A 24,718-nucleotide genomic window follows, 5' to 3' on the forward strand; every position below is an offset into this window, starting at 1 on the left:
ACACCACTACCGCCAGGGGGTGTTGTTGTGTTCGGTCTGGTTTATTAACCAGGCAAGGAGATATTAGGGTTTTACTAATCAGGCAGAGCCAGGCTCTGAGCCACTAATGCTACATATACAGTAGGCCAGGCCTAGCCTGGTTAATAAACCAGACTGCACAACACCACCCCCTGGCGGTAGACACGCAGTGAGGAATTAGTATGAGCAACGCCAGGCTAGGCCAGGCCTATATTAATCATATATTAATTGTGGGCTCGCTGCCGGAGCTGGAGCAGCAGTGAGTAAATTTGGTATTGTAATCAAAGTATATTTTGATGCCAAAACGTTGCCCCCCGCCCCCACACACACACACACCCTATACCCCACCACCACGGCACCACCCCACCTACCCACACCGTACTTTTTTTCCCCTTCTTCTTTTTAGCTTGAACTGAAGCAAGCCCACATTGTTTCTTCAGGAACAATATTATCTAGTTAATACATTAATTTCAATTATGAATTAATTTCTTAAGGGTTAGGGTTCAATTGGACCTATTTTTGTATAATAGCACACAGTATAGAGCATCGCAGCGGAAGTGGATTCCTGGGGTCACTTAATATTCCCCATTCATTTTCGCCATAGACTTTTACAAATATATTACCAGTAAGACTCCCTAATCGGGAGATAAGCGACCGTAGGTCACATGTACACACAAAGAGGGCTGTAACTGCCATTGGTTCCTAGTTGTGTGGGCAATGTGTAGACATACTGTGTACCGATGTGCGTGATTTTAGGGCAAAATCTGTAGGAGCAGTGTCCAAAAATGTGTTTTGCAAGAATCGGCCTCATGGTGGCGCTAGAAGAGGGCCATGTGAGAAATGAGGGGTGGGGTCTCCGCGTTGCCTTGGCGGACGAATAGGTACCGGCCCCGGCTCTCCCGGACGCTCCTAGCCCAAGTTACGGCATTTTATGTGAGCTGCAGTGGAGGGGGTCCTCCACTGGGGGCGCCACCACTTTGGCATCCGTTCTGGAGCACCAGGAGTCGGTGGTCCCCGGGAATTCCCCGTGAGCAGCCATGTTGGAGTGGTCATTTTTGCACATTTGGTCTTTTTTTACATCTGGGGGTCCCCCAGGGACCTGGGGGTCCCTGGAGCTCCGGGGGTCCTTGGAGGTTGTAGTTTGGCAGCCAAGGAGCGTGTGTGCAAAATTTGGCATGGATCGGGGCAACGGTTGCGGAGATATGAGCAGGGCAATAGTGTGACGTGTGAGGTGTGACAGACAGACGGACAGACTGACTGACTGACTGACTGACTGACTGACTGACTGACGGACTCACTCACAGTTTGTGCAGGTTTTGATAGTAAGTGCGACCTACGGTCGCAATAACAATTATGTTAAGCCTCGAACCAAGCCATTCAGGATGGAGGTGAATCATGATCATATAACCTTTGATCCTATGTGAAAACATATTTTAATATTACATTATTTGATATAGGTCTACTACATTTAATAACTACCCTATAGCGATTTTCAAAATGTTCTTTTCATAGAAAAAAAGGTTATATGATCATGATTCACCTCCATCCTGGATGGCTTGGTTCGAGGCTTAACATAATTGTTATAAATATTTTTGTAAAAGTCTATGGCGAAAATGAATGGGGAATATTAAGTGACCCCAGGAATCCACTTCCGCTGCGATGCTCTATAGCAGTGGTTCTCAAACTTTTTACGCCAAGTACCATCTCAGAAAATATGTGTCTCTCCATGTACCACCATATACCGGTATGTTAAAATACAGGTGCGTAGACCCACCCCATATATGCACAGTTAGCACAGGTGGCCAATTTATTCCTTGAATTCATGAAGATTTTTTTAGTTTTTGTTGCATTTCTAAGCCAATAATTTGATGACCGGGTCATCAAACAGATTTATCTATCTGTGAACTTCCCATGCAAACTGATGATATTTCTAATGTGATTAATCCGTTCTCAAATCCTCTATTAACGGCTAGGTGTGATATCATGCTCATTTCAGCACAGCTGGAGAGCCTATTTCAATCAATTTCTTTTCTCAGAAGTACTACCTGTAGTATAATATAAATATTTCACTCCACTTATATATTTTTTCTTATTTTTGGGAAACTCCTCTGAGTAGGCCTACCACCAAAGGGGTGCCCATGTACCACAGTTTGAGAACCACTGCTCTATAGCATTTTGTTCATAATCTGGGAATAAATCAAAGTCCGCAGTTTGCTTCAAGTGTGTCAGACACACCAGACAGTGAGAGACATTCAGGTCATCATCTCCGTCCGTTCACTTCAATGCATTATGCATTGGAGTCCATGGGGAAATAGTGACATTTCGAGTTACGTGAACCACGTGACCAGCGGCGCTGTTTCTGACCTCACACATTGGCAGAGGGGCGTCAATTGGGTATGGCAAGCTATGGCAGCTGCCATACCTTGGCTACAGGGGGAAATAATAAAATGTACTTTTCATCATGCCTGTTGCTAAGGTATGGCAACATGACTGGTGTCATATGATGTTGCCATATACCTTAGCTTTTTCTGAACTGACGCCGCTGCACATTGGCATAACACATTAGCCATGCCATGTTCATCGGCTTGACGGCTTCATCCTAGGAGTCGGAACATTAGTAAATGTGCGCAGTGCTTAGCTAAGCCTGGCCGGGGATTGGAAGGATCGACGCACCATCACCACGCTCAAGCTATGCGCTCAAGTCAACGATGGTCACGCTAGACACACGCACGCGTCGCGACTCGCGCACACATTCACACGCGCACTGGACGATGAACGGAGGCGAGAGAGACGACTAGGCTTCCTTCAATCACAGCTGATGTGATGTGTGTGTGCACTGTGCACTGTTTGTGATCGTGTCCAGTGAGTGAAACAGCAGTTTGGATGCCGGTGTCTGGCAGACTGTGCAGGCGCGGGACTGGACCCGGACCCGCTCCCCTTCCTCCTCATCGCTCCCATCTCCATTGTAGTTTTTCCAACAACACGGCGGCGCATCATCATTATTATTTCCAGGTCAAAATCTCGGCTGTTTCCTGTGCGGCTTGTTTGTACTAAAGATGGCCGGAGATGGCGGCGCTCTGAAGGATATCAATGAGATTAAATCCCAGTTCCGGACCAGAGAGGGCTTCTACAAGCTGCTCACCCTCTCCGACTCGCAGCAGCGGGGCGGCGGCGGGGGGCTCCCGGCAAGGGGTCCGTCCTCCGCCGGGGGAGGCACGCTGCAGGGCCCCGGGGGCGTCGGCGGCGGACCACCGGGCTCCTCCATACCCGGCGGAGGGGTAGGTCTGCTGCAGGGGCCCGGGGCTGCCTCATCCTCCTCCTCCGCGGCCGCGGCCAACTCCTCTCCGGCGGGCTTCCTGCCCCCCGTGCGGGTCTCCATGGTGAAGCTGCAGCCCGAGGACCCCAGCGAGGACTCCGAGAGGGTGTGCTTCAACATCGGCCGGGAGCTCTATTTTTACACCTACACCAACATCAAGAAGGTAAGGAAGGAGACACATTGGATGATGGTGATGATGATGGGGAGGAGGAGGAGGCTAATGCAACTAGCTAGCCTGTGATGCTAATTTGATGCCCATATTACAGGGGTCTTCAACGTTTTCAGACCAGGGACCCCCTCAGCTGAGAGAGAGATGAAGCAGGCAGGGACCCCCACTACATATTCTATGAAATTATGTTGCGAAATGTTCATAGATTTCATCCTAGACAGCTTAGACTTGTTTGACAGCACTGTCATCATGTTGGAGTGATGTGTATTTTTAGACATTTAACCGTCAAATACTTTGCCAAAAATAGCAGATCTACGAGGCGTTGTAAGCTTGTAGATCTGCTGTTTTTGGCTAATGTTCCACTCAGAATAGGGATGCTAGGGTTCAACTGGTTAATGTAACTCTGAGGACCCCCTGTTGAAGACCCCTGCCATATTTATATTCCGTCATCGTCGATTTGGCTACAGTTGTTAGCCCGACATTATGTCAAGTAATTACAGATGTTATACTGTGTAATGCACCATGTAGCCTAGTGGACAGCATCCGTAATGATGCTGGTTGTAGAGGAATGCAACAGTGTCTTAAATTGTGACAGTTGTGAAAGGTTTGACACTAATTTATAATTTTATTTGTAATCACTGAGATTATAAAATAATGTACACCATTGAAACACAATACATTCCTTAATTTATAGCAATAAATGACAATGGAAAGGCAATAAACATTGTGCAGTGAATCAGTGAAAACATAAAGCGACCAAGCTCTAATTTTGGAACTTAAGCGTTAACTGCACGTTTGGGTCCCCAGGCTATATATTAGCAAGTCATAATGTCCAATCATTTATTGAGAGAGGCGCCTCTACGGTGTATGGATTATTCATTAGTAGGTGTTTGTGTCAAAGTGAAAGTAGCCTATGATGCACAGCAAGGACAGGACACCTTTGAAGTGCTTACCAGGAGAGCTTTAAACTACCATCCTGCTTAATGTCAAAACAATGAAAACCATCCACTACAAAATATATACACGTCTTCCTATAATTTCATAACCACTTGCTGAACTTATGTGATGTACTGTGCCAAAACAGTAACACATCAACACGTCTATAAAAGTGCTTAACATCAAAACCATAGAAGGGAACAATTGCTGGTACCTAATACCTATTTCTTAATGTTTTGCTACTTGTCCACTGGTGACTTAAGCAAAAGAGCATGTTTATTCACAAACATGGTAGCTGCGCTCTGTCTGTATATTCCACAATAAATCCTTAACCCAGGGGTCTTCAATGTTTTCAAGCCAAGACCCCTTAGTTGAGAGAGAGAGATGAAGCAGAGACCCCCCACAACCTTTTCTTAGATTCCATATGGTTTCATCATTTGACAGCACAATCATCAGTGTATTTTGGATTCATGTCAATTTGTGTTTTCAGATATTTAACCACTTGAACCGTCAATACTTAATAAACTTGACCTTTCACTCTGTACTTAGTCTACTCTTTCTGTCGGCTCATGCTGCGAGGCGTTGTGAGCTTGTAGATCTGCTATTTTGGGTTCAAGTGGTTAATATAAAAAAAGGAGAAATACGTTTCTATCACACAAAGATTTGGAGGACCCCCTTAACCTATTAAAACTGGGAAAGCATCTCTGTGTCATTTTAGATTTTAGCGTCAGCTATTCAAAAATAGCAGATGTACAAGTACAAGCTCACAGCGCATCACTTTGTGCCATGCTGTGAGCTTGTATGTTGTTTTTGAACATTTTGGAAAAATCTTGAAAGTGTGAGGACTACTGAATAGGCCTCGGATCTTAATGAGTGGAAATGTGCTTAAAAGTCAGGATATAGGGATTCTGTTAGTGTTTTTTTTTTTTTCTTATTTTTTTTAATTTTTTGCCACCACAGTGAAGCCAGAGCGTGATGTCAGAGCAGGCAAACACATTCTGTTAAGAGTGGTTCCCCTGACATCACAGCAAACCCATAGACCTGTGATGTCACAGTGATGTGTCAGGGGAACCACAGTGTCAGGCTACAGAGATACGCGGATACGTGGACAAGATGTGCCGGTTTTCATAGTTAACTATCCATATCCAATGTTCAGTTTGCACTCTGGTTCAGTGTTTTTCCAGTACTTCCTGTTTGTGACACATTTATTGATCCTGGAGGGGGGCAATTCATCTCTCCATTTGTCCTCATCCCCAGGGAGATGAGAGTGCAGAGTCGGCTCCAGAGCTTTGCTGATTTCTGCTAGGTCGGAATCCTGTGCAGGGGTCTTCAACAGGGGGGTCCGGGACCACTAGGGGGTCCACAGAGTTACTGCAGGGGGGCCACCAAATCGTTGTGTGATTAAGATATTTTTAGGGGCTTTTTTTAGGGGTTTGTGGAGATGGACAGGAAACAGGGAGAGAGATGGGGACAGACATGCATTAAAGATCGTCGGGAACCAGCGATGCACTGTCAGACTCAGGCTGCATTAGAACCCAGACCGCTGTTGAACCCTATTCTGTGGAGAGACCTTTTTGCCAAAAATAGCTGATCTACAAGCGCTCAACGCGCTGCGAGGCGTTGTGAGCTGGTAGATCCTCTATTTTTGGTGTAGAGGGAAGAAAGAGCAGACATAGTACAGAGTGATCGGTCAAGTATTGAGTTGACGGGTTAAGTGGTTAAATGTCTGAAAATGCGCTCCCAACATACTGTACACTGATGATGTGCTGTCAAAGAAGTCTATGAAGGAAGCTATCTATAAATAGGTTTAACAGTTTTATTATACAACACTAGCCCTTACCCGTTAAAAGATATGAGCTCCGAAATGATGTGCAGTGTGTGGGTTATGGGATGTGCACTGTGCACACAGTATATGAGGGATGGAAAGTAACTTTAACTGGTGCTTGCATGTAGGAGCATCAATGTAAGAAATACCTGTTTCGTTTAAGCTATAGAGATACTGTGTACCGATCTGCATGATTTTTGGACAACATCTGTAACAGGGCCAGACAACCAACCCCCCCCCCCCCCCCCCCTCCCCCCCGCCCACCCGCACACACACACACACACACACACACACACACGCAGACGCACACGCACACGCACACGCACACAGAGCTGGTTAAACATGTTGCCTCATGCTAGATACAGAATAGATATGCCTCATGCTAGATGCAGAATAGATATAGATACACCATAAAAATGCTACAGCATATGATTTGTGAAAGTGACAAACGGGCTTCACAGTTATGTCAGGTGTGTTCATATGCTAATGGTGATGCGATTTCAGATCAATTGCTCCAGCCACTGAGGAGAAACGCTGTTACAGACAGACAGACAGACAGACAGACATTTGGAAAATTATTGCGACCGGAGGTCGCACTTACTACAGAAAGCTGCTCGAGGTGTCCGTCTGTCCGTCACACACGTCACACGTCACACGTCACACTTTTGCCCTGCTCATATCTACGCAACCGTTGCCCCGATCCATGCCAGATTTTTCACACACACTCCTTACCTGCCAAACTACAACCTCCAAGGACTCCCGGAGCTCCAGGGACCCCCAGCCACTGCAGCTCACATAAAATGCCGTAACTCTGGCTAGGAGCGTCCGGGAGAGCCGGGGCCAGTACCTATTCGTCCGCCAAGGCAACGCGGACACCCCACCCCTCATTTCTCACATGGCCCTCTTCTAGCGCCACCTACAGGCCGATTTTTAAAACACATTTTTGGCCACTGCTCCTACAGTTTTGGCCCTCAAATCACGAAAATCACTACACAGTATGTCTACACTCATCTCATCAACATGGATCAGGAAGTTTTTGGAAGAAAAAATGTTTGCCCTATTTGTGGAGATAAGTGACCTACGGTCGCTTATCTCCCGATTAGGGAGTCTTACTGGTATGTTTGATGTAGTGGAGGTCCCTGCTTCATCGTTCTCTCAGCTAAAGGGCTGAAAAACAGCGGTCATAATTATAAGGGATTGCACTAGTCGGAACCTTCTGCTTACACTGCAATCTTGCTAAAATCTTGTTGCCTCTCTCCCTACTTGTCTGTCTGACTCTCTCTCTCTCTCTCTCTCTCTCTACCTCTGTACCTCTGTCTCTATACCTCTCTATACCTCCCTCTTGCTTCTCCTCCCTGCAGGCGGTGGACCTCAGTAAACCAATAGACAAGCGCATCTATAAGGGCACACAGCCGACGTGTCATGACTTTAACCAGTACTCGGCCACAGCAGAGAGCGTGGCCCTCATAGTGGGCTTCTCTGCAGGACAGGTCCAGTACCTAGACCCTATCAAGAAGGAGACCAGCAAACTCTTCAATGAGGAGGTGTGTGCGTATGCTGCATGTGCTGCAACATGCACGTGTGCATGTAGGGGTGCAACAGTTAATCAGACGATCAATGTAATCGATTATGAAGACAATCATCGAAATACCACCAACACATTGTGAACCTGTAGATCAGCTATGTTCGGTATTCTTTTGGCATCTTTGAGTTTCTTTTTGATGAAATAGTGTTTGGATTTATAAAAGCATCTATTGGAATTGTCTAATTTTGTGTTGATTCGGATATTTTTGTTTTATCCAAAAAGCACCATTCTTGATTGATTGAAAAAGTAATCGATAGAATAATCACCAAGGAAATAATCAATAGTTGCAGTCCTACATGCATGCAATAATGTTTGCGAGTATAGCTGAGAAAGGTGGTGAACTCTGTTTTCTTGTGTGTGTTTGCTTGAACACTAAGGCCATGACTGTTGTTAAAGGTGATACACCATGAAAATTCACTTTTCCTATTTTAAAACCTTTTTTTGGGGTCCCACTAGCACCTTTTATCCTCACAAAGTCCCATTTCAGACCGTTGTGTCTTTCTCTGGTTTTGGGAAGGTGGAGGTTAAAAGCATCCCACGGGTTCTCAAAACAGGCTGTCCAGATTTGCTGCCGTTTGTCATAAACGGCCGTTTTTCTTTTCTTTTTTTCAAAAAGATTTAAAAAAAATATATAAAAAAAAAAAGTTCAGGCCAAAGTTCAGGCCAAAGGTGGTACTGCAGCTGAAAATGCTCTGAGAGCCATTCAAAAATGAGAGGCTCTCTATTCAGGAGTGGTAATTTAGCCTCAAACCTTTTGAAAAACGTTTTTGGGACATAAACAATATGACATATAAATACTTTTTAAATGCATGGTGTATCACCTTTAAATAGATAGCTTGTTGTTTGATGTTTATCTGGTATATAATTAATAGTTCTTCTTTGCACTTTAACACAAACATAGTACTGTATGTTACCATTTACCATGTCTTTCATTGACAATGGTTCATGCCATTTACTTGTGTGTACTCATGTATGTGTTCATGTAGTTGTTGTGTGCGTGTGCATGTGTGAGAGAGAAAGCAAGTATGAAAGGATAAGGTGTCCCTGACCCTGTTTGACTTTGTCTGATATTCTCCTCTGAGTTAGTTCAGCTCCCTGGGTGCTGCTTGTCTAAATCTACTCTTCGTCACACACACCCCCCCCCCCTCCCCCCGCCCATCTACCCTTGTTTCCTTTTCTTTACCTCTTTTTGGTTTCTCTTTATCTCCTCGATCTCTACTACACTCTCTTACGTGTTTTCTCCTGTCCTTTATTTCTTTGCTTCCTTGATGCGTGTTTCGCTTCTGGTGGTCTCTAGCTGGGGTCCACATATACAGGCATAAAATAATAATAAATCAAAGAGTTGCATGAAATAGACCAGTGGTTCTCAACCTTTTCAGGCCGCAACCCCCAAAATAATCATATTTGAAGTACTGGGGACCCCCCCCACCCTGACGAGCACTAAGAGTTGAAGAATTACATTTTGCATAACACGGTTTTATTGCGAAAATATTTTTTATTTTCACAATGTCTGCCTCTAATATTAGACAATTTGTCTAATATTAAAAAGTCCTTAAATTGTCACTTTAGAAATGTACAGACACCTTCTATACACTTAAACTTTGTGTTGGTTTGTTTACTGTTGAGAGAGAAAACAATGTTGCCCATTAAGCCAATCATCTTGGGACCCCCCAAAATAATTTGGAGACCCCCCTGGGGGTCCCGACCCACAGGTTGAGAACCACTGAAATAGACAAGTGTGTCTAATATGCAGTACTTGTGTTCTCTCACGCCTCTCTTTCTTTCTTTCTCTCCTTTAATCTTCCGTCCTTTTCCATTTCTCTGCTCTCCTTCCCCGACTTTACTCTTCCCCCTTCCCTTCTCTACTAGAGCTCACCCTTTTTTTCTCCTCTCTATTCTGCCTTCCCTGTCCTTCAACCAATCTCTTTTCCTCCCTGTCTTTACCCACCCTCTCTCCTTCCCCTCTCTTCTATACACCTCTCCCCTCTGTCATCCAGAGGTTGATAGACAAGTCCAAGGTGACGTGTCTGAAATGGCTCCCCAAGTCCGAGAACCTGTTCCTGGCCTCCCACGCCAGTGGTCACCTCTACCTCTACAACGTGGACCACCCTTGTGGCACGACCGCCCCGCAATACTCTCTCCTGCGCCAAGGCGAGGGCTTTGCCGTGTACGCCTGCAAGACCAAGACGCCGCGCAACCCGCTGCTCCGCTGGGCCGTGGGCGAGGGCGGGCTCAACGAGTTTGCGTTTTCCCCGGACGGCGTGCACGTGGCGTGCGTGGGCCAGGACGGGTGCCTGCGGGTGTTCCACTTTGACTCCATGGAGCTACAGGGTGTCATGAAGAGCTACTTTGGTGGGCTGCTCTGCGTGTCGTGGAGCCCCGACGGGAAGTACCTGGCCACGGGCGGCGAGGACGACCTGGTGACCGTGTGGTCGTTCTCGGAGAGCCGCGTGGTGGCGCGGGGCCACGGCCACAAGTCGTGGGTCAACGTGGTGGCCTTCGACCCCTTCACCACCTCGCTGGAGGACGATGAGCCCATGGAGCTGAGCGGCAGCGAGGAGGACCTGCATCAGGGCGGAGGAGGTGGTGGAGGCGTGCCAAATCCTCCCCCTCCCTCCTCCATGCACTTTGGCCGGGTTCGAACCAGCAGCACGTTGTCCCGCCTCTCCCGGCACAGCTCCAAAGGGGGCGGCTCGACGTCGGTGACCTACCGGTTTGGCTCCGTGGGTCAGGACACCCAGTTCTGCCTGTGGGACCTGACTGACGACGTGCTCTATCCACGCCTGCCGCTGTCGCGGGCGCTCACCAACACCTTTGGACCCTCGCTTTCTAACTCCGGCATCAACAGCACCACCACCACCACCGTGGTAGGGGGTGGAGTCACCGGCGGCGTGGAGGGCCACCACCACCCGCCCAGCACCAACAGTTCCACCACGGTCCCCTCCAACCCGCCGACACTCCCGCTGCCCCTCCCTCGCTCGCTCTCCCGCTCCAACTCGCTGCCCCACCCGGCCGTGGCCAACGCCTCCAAGGGACAGAGCACCTCGGAGGGTGGAGGCAGTGGCAGTGGCAGTGGCAGTGGCGGGGGAGGAGGAGGAGGAGGAAGCACCAGCGCCGGGTCGGGAGCGGGCAACTCCACCCCGTTCAGCATCGGACGCTTTGCCACCTTGTCGCTCCAGGACCGCAAGTCGGACAAGTCCGGTGGCGGGAGCGGAGGGGTGGAGAAGGAGCACAAGCGCTACCACAGCCTGGGTAACATAAGCAAGAGCAACGACAAGATCAACGTGGCGCCGCGCAGCAGCCGACTGGACGCCGCCAAGGTGCTGGGCACCACGCTGTGCCCGCGCATGCACGAGGTCCCGCTGCTGGAGCCGCTGGTGTGCAAGAAGATCGCACACGAGAGGCTGACCGTGCTGGTGTTCATGGACGACTGCATCATCACGGCTTGCCAGGAGGGTCTCATCTGCACCTGGGCACGACCAGGCAAGGCGGTAGGTCGACTAATCGAAATCAGAATTAGGGGTGGGACAATTAATCGATTTAATGGATTATTTAAAAAGATTATAGATTTTTTTATTGTCACGTCACACCATTGCAGTTGTAAAGAGTGGGGTAGAAAGAAGCAGGTAGGTACTCTGTATCCACCTGTTTCCGCGGGAGTTTACTGGAGATTATTTGGACCTGTTTGGACCACACTTCCGGTTTAACAGCAGACATACAAGCTCACGTCGCGTCGCAGATGCAAACGTTGTGAGCTTGTAAATCACACTCGGCTGCGGCGCCGGAAGCTCGGTACAGCGTCTGCGTAATGCACTATGGGGCGTTGGAAACTCGTGGATATACTGTATAGACCGATTTCTCAGAGTGGACCATAACTGCAGTGTCAAGCGGCATCACTTTGCTCAGCAACATCACAGCTAAACACGGCAGCGCTCTGGGAAAAGGTCTATAAAATCACATTGTGACATTATTAACCTGTATATATTGCATAACCAGGTGCTAATTATTACTTAATTTATACAGCATCTTCTATGCAAAAAAAAAATTATTACCCCAAAAATTCTGGCGCACACACATTGGTTCGCGTAGCCCTAGCGACTTCTAGCTACTTCTGGGAGAGCCACTAGCTAGTTCCGTTACTGGGGAGGGGACCGTACCTATGTTCCCCAGGTTCTATGTTCCCCAGGTTCTAAGTTCCCCACTTTCTTACCACCTAAACCTAACCCTAACCTCAGTAAAACTAATGCAGGTTAACCTGTGGGGAACATAGAACCTGGGGAACATAGGGTGGACCCCCTGGGGAGTTGGCCACACTGCTCATGGTTGTGTTGAGCTGGGTGTCCACGTGGTGTATATGGGATGACCTGGACCAAACGGAGGCACACTATTCTGCTGCAGAGTATGAAAGGGCCAGTGCTGGGGTGCGCAGTGTGGAGGCTGCCGTACCCCGTTTTGCACCAGCAAGCTTGCAGAGCAGGTTACTTCACCTTTCCCACTGTCCATTTTAGATGTTCCTTGAAAGATAGGGTCCTGTCAAGGGTAACTCCAAGGTATAGTAGTTTGGATTAGGCTGAGGTATGCTACTATACTTTAGCTTAAATCCGCTCAGATGGATGTTTAGTTCTCGGTCAGCTTTTGAATTGTGGAGATAATAATAAACTGGATGCAAGGTAAAAGTGCTTTATAAACAAAAGGTCTTTAAATTCAATTCTAAAAGTTACAGGTAGCCAATACGGTTTAGCCAGAACTGGTAGCCTCGCGTAGCCAGGCTTTACTCATCTGCGAAGAGAAAATCCTGGTGACAATATAAGGCAGAAAGCGCTCAACTTCCGCTATGTGAGCTTCCCCGGAAGTGAGCTTCCCCAGTTTTCCCCTAACGTAACTTCCGTTAAATGCAGCACTTCCGCTAGAAATCTTGGAACTAACCGGAAGGCATATTGTCTACAGGGTGCAGAATTGGAGTAATGTGATCACTCGATGTTAAAATTCTGGCTGCAGGCAGCATTAGCATTCTGATCATAACCGTTTGGATGTATAATTAGAGCATATATGCACAGTTTGGATTCAGTATATGTAAAAAATGCATCATGCCATCTGTGTAGAGTATTGCTCTTACAGTTTAACCTTTTTTCAGCGAGAAGCTCTGATTAATTGTTTTTTGTTTGTTTTTATTTTATGTTTATTGCAGTTTTCATTTGATATAGGTTAATTGTTAAATAGAAATGACACTACTTTACTTTCTTTATTATTAGTTCTGTGCGAGTTAACTAAATTAATCGCGATTAACTCATTATGTTAATCACGATTAATTATTTTAATCGCAATTAATCGCATATTTATATATTATAGCCATTTGGCCTTTGGACACTGTTTCTCAACATTATTATCTCAACTATTATTTGGGGAGGTCTCCAGATGATTAGCTTAATGTGCAATATTGTTTTCTCACACAACTGTAAACAAACCAACATACATATACAGGGTATCTGCACATTTATAAAGTGACAATTTAATTATTTTATTAATATCTCTAATTGTCTCACAAGTAATTAACTAAAATGGTCAAACATTGGCTACAATATTAGCTATTTTGGCTACAAGGTCCATCCCTGTTGATATAAAATATAATTAAAGCATAAAGGTGGACTCAACAGTAATCAGATTAAGTATTAAGCATATCCTTGTACCCATCAGCTGCAGTCTGTTTAATGCAATACCATTATGATTTATTTGTGTTTTTAATTGATTTTGAATAAAAGATTAACATACTTTTGCATAAAGCCAGCATATTTTCCCACTCCCAAGTTAACATGGCCACGAAAGACTTGAAAGATATCCCTCTAAGTTACATTGTGAACTGATAAAAGCTGATGACTTATTTGCGATTAATCGTGCTAAATCATGCGATTAATCGCACTTAAAATATTGAATCGTTGAACAGCACTGTTTATTATTATTAATGACCAGATCAGTAAATGTCAAATTCTCTTTTTTCACCTCAGATATGGAACAGTGTAGGGGAGGGCGATATGGAAAAATACAATATCACGATATTTTCCCAAGCTGTATCACGATACACGATTTTAACACGATTCTTTTTCATGTTTTTTTTTTTTTTTTGGTTATTTTTCAAGTTACTTGACAAAAACTAGACTCTCTGGGTTCCTTTTGGGAGGTCTAAATTGAACTTTACAAGTATGTAACTCTGACAGTATACAAATGAAACCAAATGGACCCTTACGGGTCCATTTGGTTTCATTTGTATACTGTTAAGTGGAGACCTTGACATTTTAAAGTTTGAGTACTGATTTAGACAAAAATGCAGGTTTAAATTGAATTCTGCAATGAATCTCTGTATTAACGATTAAACAGGATTTTTTTGTACAAGGCTCCCTCAGTTGTATCACGATATATACGATACCTCTGAAAAGGCATATCGTGGGGACATTGTATCGTCTCAACGATAATTATCACCATATCGCCCACCCCTAGAACAGTGTCCTTTTAGCTCCAAGGACCAGACGTGGAATCTGGAGCTTGTCATTTCCCTAATTGTTTTTCATGTCTCACTCTACCTCTCTCATTCAGAACCTGACAGCACAGAACGGGAACTCTCCGAGCGGCACCGTGGTATAGCTGGAGGAGAAGCTTTGCACCGTCCCCCCACCACCACCCTCCCATCTATCTCGCCCCCCTCTCGCTATTGACTCCTCCACCCCAACGATCCTCTGCGTGGGAGTGGGCCGACTCTTCCTCCCCCCCAAATGTCAATTATGGGGCCCACACAGCCAGTGGCATACCTACCATTGCAGTATTGCATCGTCAGGGGCGTCACACCAAATTCTGGGCCCTGGGTACAAGGATTCACTGCAGGCCCCCCATGAATGTTAACTATTGAAAAATAGCAGATATACAAGCTCACAGCGCGGCACCGAGTGCCGCGCTGCGAGCTTGTAGATCTGCTATTTTTGAAAAATCGTGAAAATGTGTGCAAGAAACTTATGTGTCTATGTCAGTGGTGCTCAAACGTTTTCATGTGAAGGACCCCCAAGATGATATGTATTTGGCCACAGCTAGACCCCCCCCATCTCAAAATATTTAGTTCCAGGGACCCCTCCCCGGAAGCATAATTTGAGTTACAAATGCTCGCTTAAAAAAATACATATTCAATGATTTGCGCACATTTTTACGACTTTTCAAAAATAGCAGATCTACAAGCTCGCAGCGCGGCACTCGGTGCCGCGCTGTGAGCTTGTATATCTGCTATTTTTCAATAGCTAAAGTTACTATAGGGCCCCTCCACCGTGGGCCCTGGTAACTCAGTCCCACTTTCCTACCCCTTGTGACGCCCCTGTGCATCGTCAGTCAGTACAACTGTTGTTACTGTCCATGTCCTAAAACCTTGCCTTTTGGCATTTCTCCACAGAAGGACTGCATCACAGTAGCGAAGGAAAGGAGATGATTCATCCCTCCTTCTATAGCCAGGGCATTGTGGAGAAAATGCCAGGCCCAGGCTCATTTTCTCTTCTCTCTTCTCCCCCCCAATTTCTTGATTTCTTCCACGATTTCTTCAACCTCCCTCACGACGCAAAGACACTGAGAAAGCCACGGCCATTGTATTTAAGTTATTTATTTTATCACAAGACTGTGTAGTAATTTATACTGTAAATACTGAAAATACTATAAATACGCAAAGGACAAAATATGTATGGAAGTAATGACTCTCAAGGCGTTGGGAATGACGAAACTCAAAGGCAAGATGTAGAATATTAATATATGAAGATCCTTATATTGTACATAGTGACCACGGTTAAACATTTGAATGTCTGCTGTTTTAAGGAACTTGAAGGTGTCAACAGTGTTTTTAATTTTGTGTGTTTGTCAAAAAAAGACCTGTCCCTAGATAACAAGCTTAGCGTGATCTGTCGACGGAGAAAGAAGAGCATTTTGGGTCCAATAAGACGCGACTACGACTGACTGCCCGGTCAGTCAAAGAGAGAAATCTTCAAAATGGCTGCTAGCTGTACATTTCAGCCGACTGTCCAATAATAGCCAGAGTTATGCTAATTGTCTTGAACATTATATGTGGACAAGTGTCAAGAACTGAATAACTGCTCACACACACACACACACACACACACACACACACACACACACACACACACACACACACACCAAATTCTGGGCCCTGGGTACAAGGATTCACTCACATTTTGTGCTTTAACTATTGAATAATAGCAGATATACAAGCTCACAGCTTGTATACAAGCTCATACTGCGAGCTTGTAGATCTGCAATTTTTGAAAAATCTTGAACATTTTTGAATATTTCAAATCCTTTTTGAGAAACCTATGTTTCTATGTCCGTGGTGCTCAAACCTTTTCATGTGAAGGACCCATAACATGATATGTATTTGGCCACGGACCCCCATCTCAAAATATTTAGTTCCAGGGACCCCCCAGAAGCAAAATGTGTTACAAATGTTCGCTTAAATACATATATTCAAAGATTTGCACACATTTTCACGACTTTTAAAAAATAGCAGATTGAGTGCTGTGCTGCGAGCTTATATATCTGCTATTTTTCAATAGCTAAAGTATAAAATAATTAAGGCCCCCCTCCACCTTGGGCCCTAGTAACTGAGTCCCACTCCCCCCCCCCCCCCCCCCCCCCCCCCTTGTGACGCCCCTGCGCGCGCGCACACACACACACACACACACTTTGCACACTCCCAGGTGAAACAACTCGCACACATGCAATCAAGAGATAAACCATGCACAAACAGACATGCATGAGGATATTGTAACCTGCTCATGCACAGACAGACAGACACACACATACTGTACACAATCCCCAGTGGTGTAGCATCATGTATACTGTACTTGGGTCCCATTCCAGTTGCGTCGCTTCCTGCGAGATTTTGCACATACAATAAACTGACAGTCAACTGTGAGTTGACTTGGATGATGCTAGTAGAGTGTCCTGCTTGATGGGAGCTCTTTCCAGAAGCAACTTCTGTTTTAACTTTAACCCTCCTCCATTCATTATGTGTTTTTGGTAACTAAAACGATTGAATAGGTGTATACTAGCTTGACTCGTGAAAGAAATAAACTGGCTGTGTACAAACTAAATCACTTAAATGCAGACACAGTCTTATCCAGGTCTGAACTGGCAACCAGAGGGAAAGGTCTGCGAACAGTGTTTGTCTATTACGTTTCCTTCTCTCTGCGCTTATTCCTTTTTGTTCTCTTCATTGCTCCTGTTTTTTGCTCAAGGCAACCTACTGATCCTGATCCAAGTGACATGTTATTGTGGATTCCGAAACACCTAGTGGTAAAACTGTATAATTTTGCAGCCATTAGGTTCTGCTAGCAGCACACCCACATGTCTTGAATTATAGCACCCGTGTGATGATTTATCTGAAAATAGTGGAGCTGAAGCTGATGACCCTTGCACCAATAATTAAGCAACCAGATGCAGAAAGGGATTCTTGCTGCTGATCTGAATTTGATATTCGGTTCATCCACTTTACTTGGCTGTCATAGCAACGGCATGCCTCACGGCTGAGGGTATCTTCAACAAGCTCATCAGTTCTGAGTTTCCATATTTTATAGCATTGTGTGTGCATGATATGAGCTGATATGAGGTCAGTGTCAGTCATACACTCATCTTTGGCTGCCATAGCAACAGTATGTCTTCAACAGTCTCCATAAGTCTACGTCGCCCAAAAGTACTTTAGAACTAACATTAGATTCATAAGCAACTGATTTCACTCTTTAAATGTTTAAATGTTTTTTTATTCTGATGCTTTATTTGCACAGTGTTTGAACTGGGCTATCACATATCCCTTTGTAAAATGAAAGAGGTTTAGGAATACAATGACAACCTATGTGACAGCTGAGTGGGCAGACTTATAGGATGTGAATGATTGATTAGTAGCCATTCCTGAATGTGAAGTGGTCAATCAGTGTTGTCAAATAAAGATAATGCCCTGGGGGAAAAAATTACTAAAGATTTTGATATTTCTGGCCCTTCAGGCAACCAGATTTTAGAGTTTGACCATAAGGACCACCAAGCAAACAAATAGTTTGCATACAACATAAAATGGAGTAATGTCAAATTTCGAAACTAAAACAGGCACAAATGTGCAACTTATCATAATCGCCACCTGCTGCAAACCCGAACTGAACTTTGACTTTGTGACTGGTGAAAATTATCTGACACGTTTTGAGAGAAGCGAATCCAATTTTGGATACGTTGATATGACCATTATTAATTCCTATTACCAAGGGACTTGGAAGTATCTGCAAACAAATCAATTACTTTAACCTCGTTATTTATGGCCTCTACCTCTGTTGGGAGATGCAGTGGCCTTCAGTGGGGCAGATAAAGAAGCACTAATATTTCTTGCTAACTAGACTTCATCTTACTTTGTGAGATTTCCTAATGCAGTTGAAGCCTATTTTTCCCATATCCATATTCCATATCTAATCTAATCTAATCGCAAAGTTGAGTCATAGTGTCCTTTTTGCGTTTTGGAGCTAAACACTAGAGGGCCACCATCAAACCACAAGGCAGGATACAAAGCCCTGCTATAGGTGGACCAAGACAGATGTAGAAGATGACTACTGTGTGCTGAATGTCAGAACAATGGAGTGTCATACTCTTTAAGTGTCACTAACATTGTTACTCCACTGGGTTCTCCTACTGTGCTGTTAAAAGCAAAGAGATCCGCACAGCTACATGAAGATATGTACATTTGCTGCCTGTATCTTGATGCAGTTGAGTGTAGCAATTTGAGTATATTCTCCATTTTGCTTCAGCGGTGGTCTACATATTTGACTCATAGCACTTGTCCTAAATGTAACACAGCTTCTCAGCAGACTAGCATCTCAACAGAACAGAAAAATCCATAGAGGAACAGGAACATACTCAATAGAATGCTAATAAACAGGTAATAATAATGAATAAATAAATGAAATAGCTGACCACTTTTGTCAAGAGAAGCATTATCATTACATCTCTTATTTGATCTAGCATAATTTTGCAACAGCTGAAATTGAACATGTAATCTTTTTTTATATACTTGTCTGCATCATCACATATTTCACACAGACACACACACATTTGCCACACATGCTCTCCCCTATGCCTGTTCTGGTGGGTGTTAATGGCAGAACATCCCTGTATCTGGTTTGTATATTGAGATCTGTTATTAAAACTTTAAATCCTATTCTTGTGAGTTATCTTCATAGATCTGTGTGAGTGAGTTAATGTTGCACATATAATTTGTATTTTTGTTTTGACTGGAAGGTTAGTAAGCTTCTGTATAGGTTCAGCATTTGTACAGTCCGAAGAAAGAGAAAAACAGGACTGTATGAAAAGAAGAAAAAAAAGACTAGGCTGGGAAAACAAGATCTCATTCACAACAGGAGGTAGTAGTAGAAAACTAAACACCACAAACAAGTAAACCTAGGAGTCTTCTACAGTGAAAAGGAGGGTCTTTAGCATGTTTATATTAGACCACCAGGAGAACTCCTAACGCTATGGATGGACCAGAGCTGGGTCTGGTGGTCCTCGATCCCTCCAAAACTTTTTAACAGATAAATATTTTCCTGTGTTCTGTTGAATTTTGTGCATGTTTGATACTTTTATCATGCTTTACTAGCATGGGTACAGTTTCAGCCTTAAAATGCCAAATGTAGGTGTACACATTTGATGACTGAAGCAAAGTAAGACATCCTTAATAATGACTTCTCATCTGGGGGTCCTCCCCCAGAAAATATTAACATAGTAGATGTAATTGCCAATCATCCTGGCGAATCCAGGAACATTGACAAGCCTGCCCAATGAGCGTGGACAATTTGGCGAGTTGGATCTTTGGCGAAGTGACCGGTTACCCCATAGCTAAGACCACCCATACTACAAGTGTGTGCACTGCACTAGTGATAGGCTACTGCAACATCCTGACCTCTGCTCATTTGAATATACTGTCCCAAGCCTTTGGGGTGCATCAAAACTAGGGAATGAGGGTATAATGAATTACAAATGTAGGACATTATTTTGTTGCTGTAATATTGATGATATTTTTCCCCCCAGAAATTGACACATCACATTACAGGTGAACTTCTTGTTTGTGCAGACCCATCCCAGACAGTGAGAGTTGAGAGTAAGGAACAAATGAATGGACCCGTATTACATGTCTGCAACTCTGAGAGATAGTAAGGGAAAGTTAGTCTATTGCTAGACCAATCTGTGAACTAAATCTAAATCACTATAGCTTTCTTCACAAATGTGTTCATATCATAAAGGTGTCTACTATCACCTCTGAACGTTGTCAAACCCAACTCCAGTGGGAGCCAATCAAAGTTATTGGGTATCCCGAGGGCCTGGGATTAAAGAGGGAAAAATAAAAAATGGCCAATATGAACGTATGAGGTGTGTAATTTGGGTATTTTTGGGCTGGTGAATCCATTCCAACCATTAGTTTTCAGTTAAAATGACTCCTTGGCCATAAAATAGTCCACACCTACTTTTGTGTGTCCATGAGACATTATAGGCTACTATTGGCAATAAAAAAAAGGTTGGAGTAGAGTTTGAATTCATGAAAACTATTCAAGATCAGGTGGGTAAGCACACATCATGACACACAGGATAACATGATGCAATCTGACAAGGAACACTCAAACACAGGGTTTAACATAGGACAGAGGTGAATTCGAATGACATGATTGGCTAAGCCTTAGCCAATTAGGCCTTTTTTTTGCCAAGGAGTCATTTTTACTGATAACTAATGGTTGGAATGGATTGTGTCCACCAGGTGGCAGTGTTGGTTAGTCCACTTTCTCCCACAAGCTGTGTGCAGTATTCAATATGAAGCAGTCTGTCTCTTGGCTCTGCTTTGTATTTTCATGGTGGGATAGTTAGGAATCTTGGACTTGTGTGTGTAGGTGTCTTGTGTAGGTAATAAAGATGTCATTTGTATTATTGTTTCTTTATATTGTAAAGTTTCTTTAGACTGAAAAAACAAACAAACAGATAATTTGCTTAAGAAACAATGCATCAATAATAAATGTAATTTGATTTTTCCCTGTTGTTTGAATCTTTTCCTCTGAGCTCTTAATTTTCCAGACAAATGATATGCATTAGGGCTCAGAGACCCCCATTTGATACCATGTTTTACCCCAGTCTACACTGACCTGTAAGGTTCCATTTGGACCCCTGGTGGTCCCCAGACCTGACCTTGAGAACCATCCTTTATTTGCCTTCCTCTTCCTTATTCCTCCATTAAATTACCAACTGCAAAACAGCTAACTGTAAATATTTCTGTTAATTTCATTGTACTGTAGGCCTACTGACCACAGTATGTTCAAAAAGAACTGCTTGCAATACAAACACAATTGTGATTCCAATGCAGGACTGGATTTTCATCATCTTCATCTTCCTTTGATAAACCCTCTTAACTGAGTTATTTCCATCGAAATAACAGAAGAGTGAAACTTGTTGCATTTGGTTTCCCTCAATAATATTCTCCAGTTCTTCAGGTGTCAAAAGAAGTATATAAGTCAGCTGACACTGACATCAATCTTAACCTTCAGGTTCTGCTTCATAACTCCACATTATCATGTTCATGTGTAACTTGTATATGGTCTATTCCACTAGTCTATTTCAGTCCCATACCCAGTCCTATCTAGGTCGTCCTCAGACGAGCCCTCCATCGTTGTTTCCAGTCATCTCGGTTCTCCATACATCTGGCCAGCTCATTGGTGTTCTGTGTCCCTACGTCTTCCTTGAGTACGTCCACGTATGTTTTTGTGGGACGTCCTCGCGACCGGTGCCCATGTGTTGGCTCCCACAGTACCAATTTGCTGGCTGGAAGCTCCTGGTGTCTTTGGCAGTGTCCTGCTAGTCTCATTCTTCTGGTGGCAATTTTCTCGCTTACCTTTGGTATTCCCTCATACAGGCTCCTGTTTGTAACATGTGCACTCCTGTTGATGTTGAGTACTGCATGCAACATTCTAGTGTAGCACCCGTCTAGAGACTTCTGCAGGGTTAGGTTCAGGGTCCAGCATTCACTACCATAGAGGAGAACAGACTCCACCGTTGCAAAGAAGAAGCTAAGTTTGATTTGGCGGGGGAGGTTAGAGTTCCATACACTGTTCATGCCGTTCAGGGCCCTCCAAGCGAGTGCCTTCCTTACTTTAAGGTCTTTCTCAGTTGAGTCGACCCATGCGCCCAGGTACTTGAAGTCCTTGACTTCCTTCAACACAGCTCCTTCTGTTGTTGTCAGAGGTGAGTGATCAGGTAGGTTATAGGTGATAACCTCAGTTTTCTTAGCATTTAGCCTGAGACCAACTTTGGCACACTCTATCTCCACCCTGTTCAGGAGTTCTTGTGCTTGTTCCATGCTGTCGGAGAGCAGGCTGATGTCGTCCGCATAGTCCAGGTCTGTCAGAACTACTGCGGGATGCCGCCTTGACCTCCTTGGTGTTAGCGTGAAGCCAAGCTCTTGTTCTCGTCCCCCTATGGCTTTCCTGAGCGCATAATCTAGAACTATGATGAAGAGGTAGGGGGCTAGGGTGTCTCCTTGCATTACACCAGCTCGGATGTCAAACACCTCACTGCTGCCATCTGGGGTCACCACTTTGGCCCTTGTTTTTGCGTACATGGTCTCGATAGCCCGGAGAATGTTGGGAGGGACATTGTAGGCCTCAAGGATCTTCACCATCTTGCTTCTGTGGATAGAGTCAAAAGCCTTTTTGAAGTCAATGAAGCACAGTACAGCTGCTAGGTTGTCCTTTTTCACCTCCTCTATTAATCTCCTTAATGCCAGGATCTGTGCTACGGTTGTTCTCTCCTCTCGAAAACCATTTTGGTTTTCTCTCAGGTGAGGGTCGATGGCATGCCGTATCCTGTTCAGTATCATTCGGTTGAAGACCTTAGCTGTAATACATGTCAGGCTGATGCCTCTGTAGTTGTCTGGCTTTGAGAGGTCTCCAGCTTTAGGCACCGGGATGATGTTAGACAGAGACCATATTTCAGGTTGCTTGTTGTGCTGTAGAGCATTGTTGCAAAAGTCCTGCATGGAGGCAGTACGATTAGTTGTGTAGTCATCAGTCAAACCTCAAGCCTGTAATAATAAAAAAAAAGTCTACAATTGATATTGCCAATCTTCAGTTACTGGAATGAAGTGCTTTGCATAGCTTATATTTCACAGTGAAGAAGAAAATAAAGAGATGAAGCTTGATATATGATTATCATATAAAATGCATTATTTATTACATAAACTAACACACTTAAATTATATAAGATAAAACATATTTAATGTATGAAACAAGACTAAAAAAGGGTTAGGGTTAGGGTTGAGTACTTCCCCCCAAAATGACTTTTTCTATTGATTACTCACCCATGGAGACTTCAATAATATTTTTTGTTTTTTGTTGCATTCCCAAGACGAAAATGTGATAATAGTAAATTTACCCCCATCGATTCCGGACATCCGGAATCAAGGGGGTACATTTATTGTAACAATTTGTTTTTGTCTTAGGAATGCAACAAAAACCAAAACATATTATTGAACTCAAGTCTCCATGAGGTAAGCAATGAATAGAAAAAGTCATTTTGGGGGTGAAATACTCCTTTAATGTAAGAAATAAAAGATTAAACCATCATCAATGTAGAATATAACACTATTATTTACAGAACTGTTAGTTGCCTTAAAAACAAATATGTAATAATAATCATCGTGCAAAAATACCATTACTATTTACAAACAAAGGATCGTGAAAGCATACTTTCTGTACAAAATAACATGACTATACAACATTGTATCTAAACAAAAGATGAATCAAAGGAAAGACTAGGACCCATCTCGCAGTGGTGTCCGATAAGAACTAAGAAACAATATCTAACCCGTGTACTGAAATAAGTCAATAGTCAAGTCTCCACAAAAAGATTACAAAAGGAGGAGAAAAAAAAGAAAGAAAAAATAGTCCATTCCTAGAAATGTAGAGTCAAAAGTACACGTATTGCAGTGAAAGTAAAGTGCTTGCAAAAAACCAATCCAAAAATGTACTTGAGTCAAGTAAATGTCCAAGTGTCCATCAGGGCCAGTGTGGCTCAAAGGTCCTGATGTTCAGGGTCTGGAGATTCTGGAGTGCGCTGGTTGAATCTGGGCTCTCAGCAACCTTAACCGCTGGCAGGGTCCAGGTCTCTTGGTGGCCATGGCAGAAGATGGTCCCTTCCTGCTCTTAGCCATCCTGCTGTTGGGGTCATCGATGACGATGCACGTCCTGCTGTTGGTGAAGTAATCTTCATCGATCTGTTGGAGAAAATGTAGATGGAGGTTAGTGGTGGTGGTAAATGTACACAAACCAAATCACTGATCAATCAGTTCAATTCAACAGGCCACACGGTTTTAACAATTACAGAAAAACTCATTGATGTTTTATTCCATGTCTCAGCAGCTTAACCACATTCATAAACACAACAAATCGTGTTTGGGGTAAATTCTACATGCTCAAAACATGTCATTTTGGGAACTTGTAGATTGGCTATTTGTGGCAGAGATTTAATGCAGAGGGAAAAAAGGAGAGGGGACAGCCTCCAGAACTCCAGTCAACAATGTAAATAGGGTTTAAATGTTAAAGGATTGTTGAATGCGAGCTTGGCCTAGTTTAGCTCAACTCTTGTACTTCTATGAGATCAAGCACTAACTCCAATCAATAGTAATAAAATCAACCTTAATTTTCTTCAAAGACGGATGACTGGTATAACTAGACTAAAACATGTAACTGATGTATTTATCAATGAATTAATGTCACTTCATTTCTCTATCGCAGAGATCTGTATCCGTAGGGAACGTGGACT

At 44.0% G+C, this 24,718-nt stretch overlaps 1 protein-coding gene across 1 annotated transcript; it reads left to right on the forward strand.

Moving 5' to 3' along the window:
* Positions 1-3,059: 3,059 nt before the first annotated feature.
* Positions 3,060-14,697, forward strand: LOC308289567 (WD repeat-containing protein 20). The gene is made up of 4 exons (XM_080731296.1): positions 3,060-3,497; positions 7,626-7,808; positions 9,847-11,340; positions 14,438-14,697. The coding sequence occupies exons 1-4, from the start codon at positions 3,075-3,077 to the stop codon at positions 14,483-14,485; spliced, it is 2,148 nt and encodes a 715-aa protein (XP_080587422.1). The 5' UTR covers positions 3,060-3,074; the 3' UTR covers positions 14,486-14,697.
* The last annotated feature ends 10,021 nt before the right edge of the window (positions 14,698-24,718 follow it).

The sequence above is a fragment of the Nannobrachium achirus genome, assembly GCF_963921795.1.
Source record: "Nannobrachium achirus genome assembly, chromosome: 8".
Classification (NCBI taxonomy): domain Eukaryota; kingdom Metazoa; phylum Chordata; class Actinopteri; order Myctophiformes; family Myctophidae; genus Nannobrachium; species Nannobrachium achirus.

Coding starts and splice junctions, on each gene's coding strand:
- LOC308289567 (XM_080731296.1), top strand. CDS start 3,075: ATGGCCGGAGATGGCGGCGCTCTGAAGGATATCAATGAGATTAAATCC. Junction 3,498..7,625: donor CCTACACCAACATCAAGAAG/GTAAGGAAGGAG, acceptor TCCTCCCTGCAG/GCGGTGGACCTCAGTAAACC. Junction 7,809..9,846: donor GCAAACTCTTCAATGAGGAG/GTGTGTGCGTAT, acceptor TCTGTCATCCAG/AGGTTGATAGACAAGTCCAA.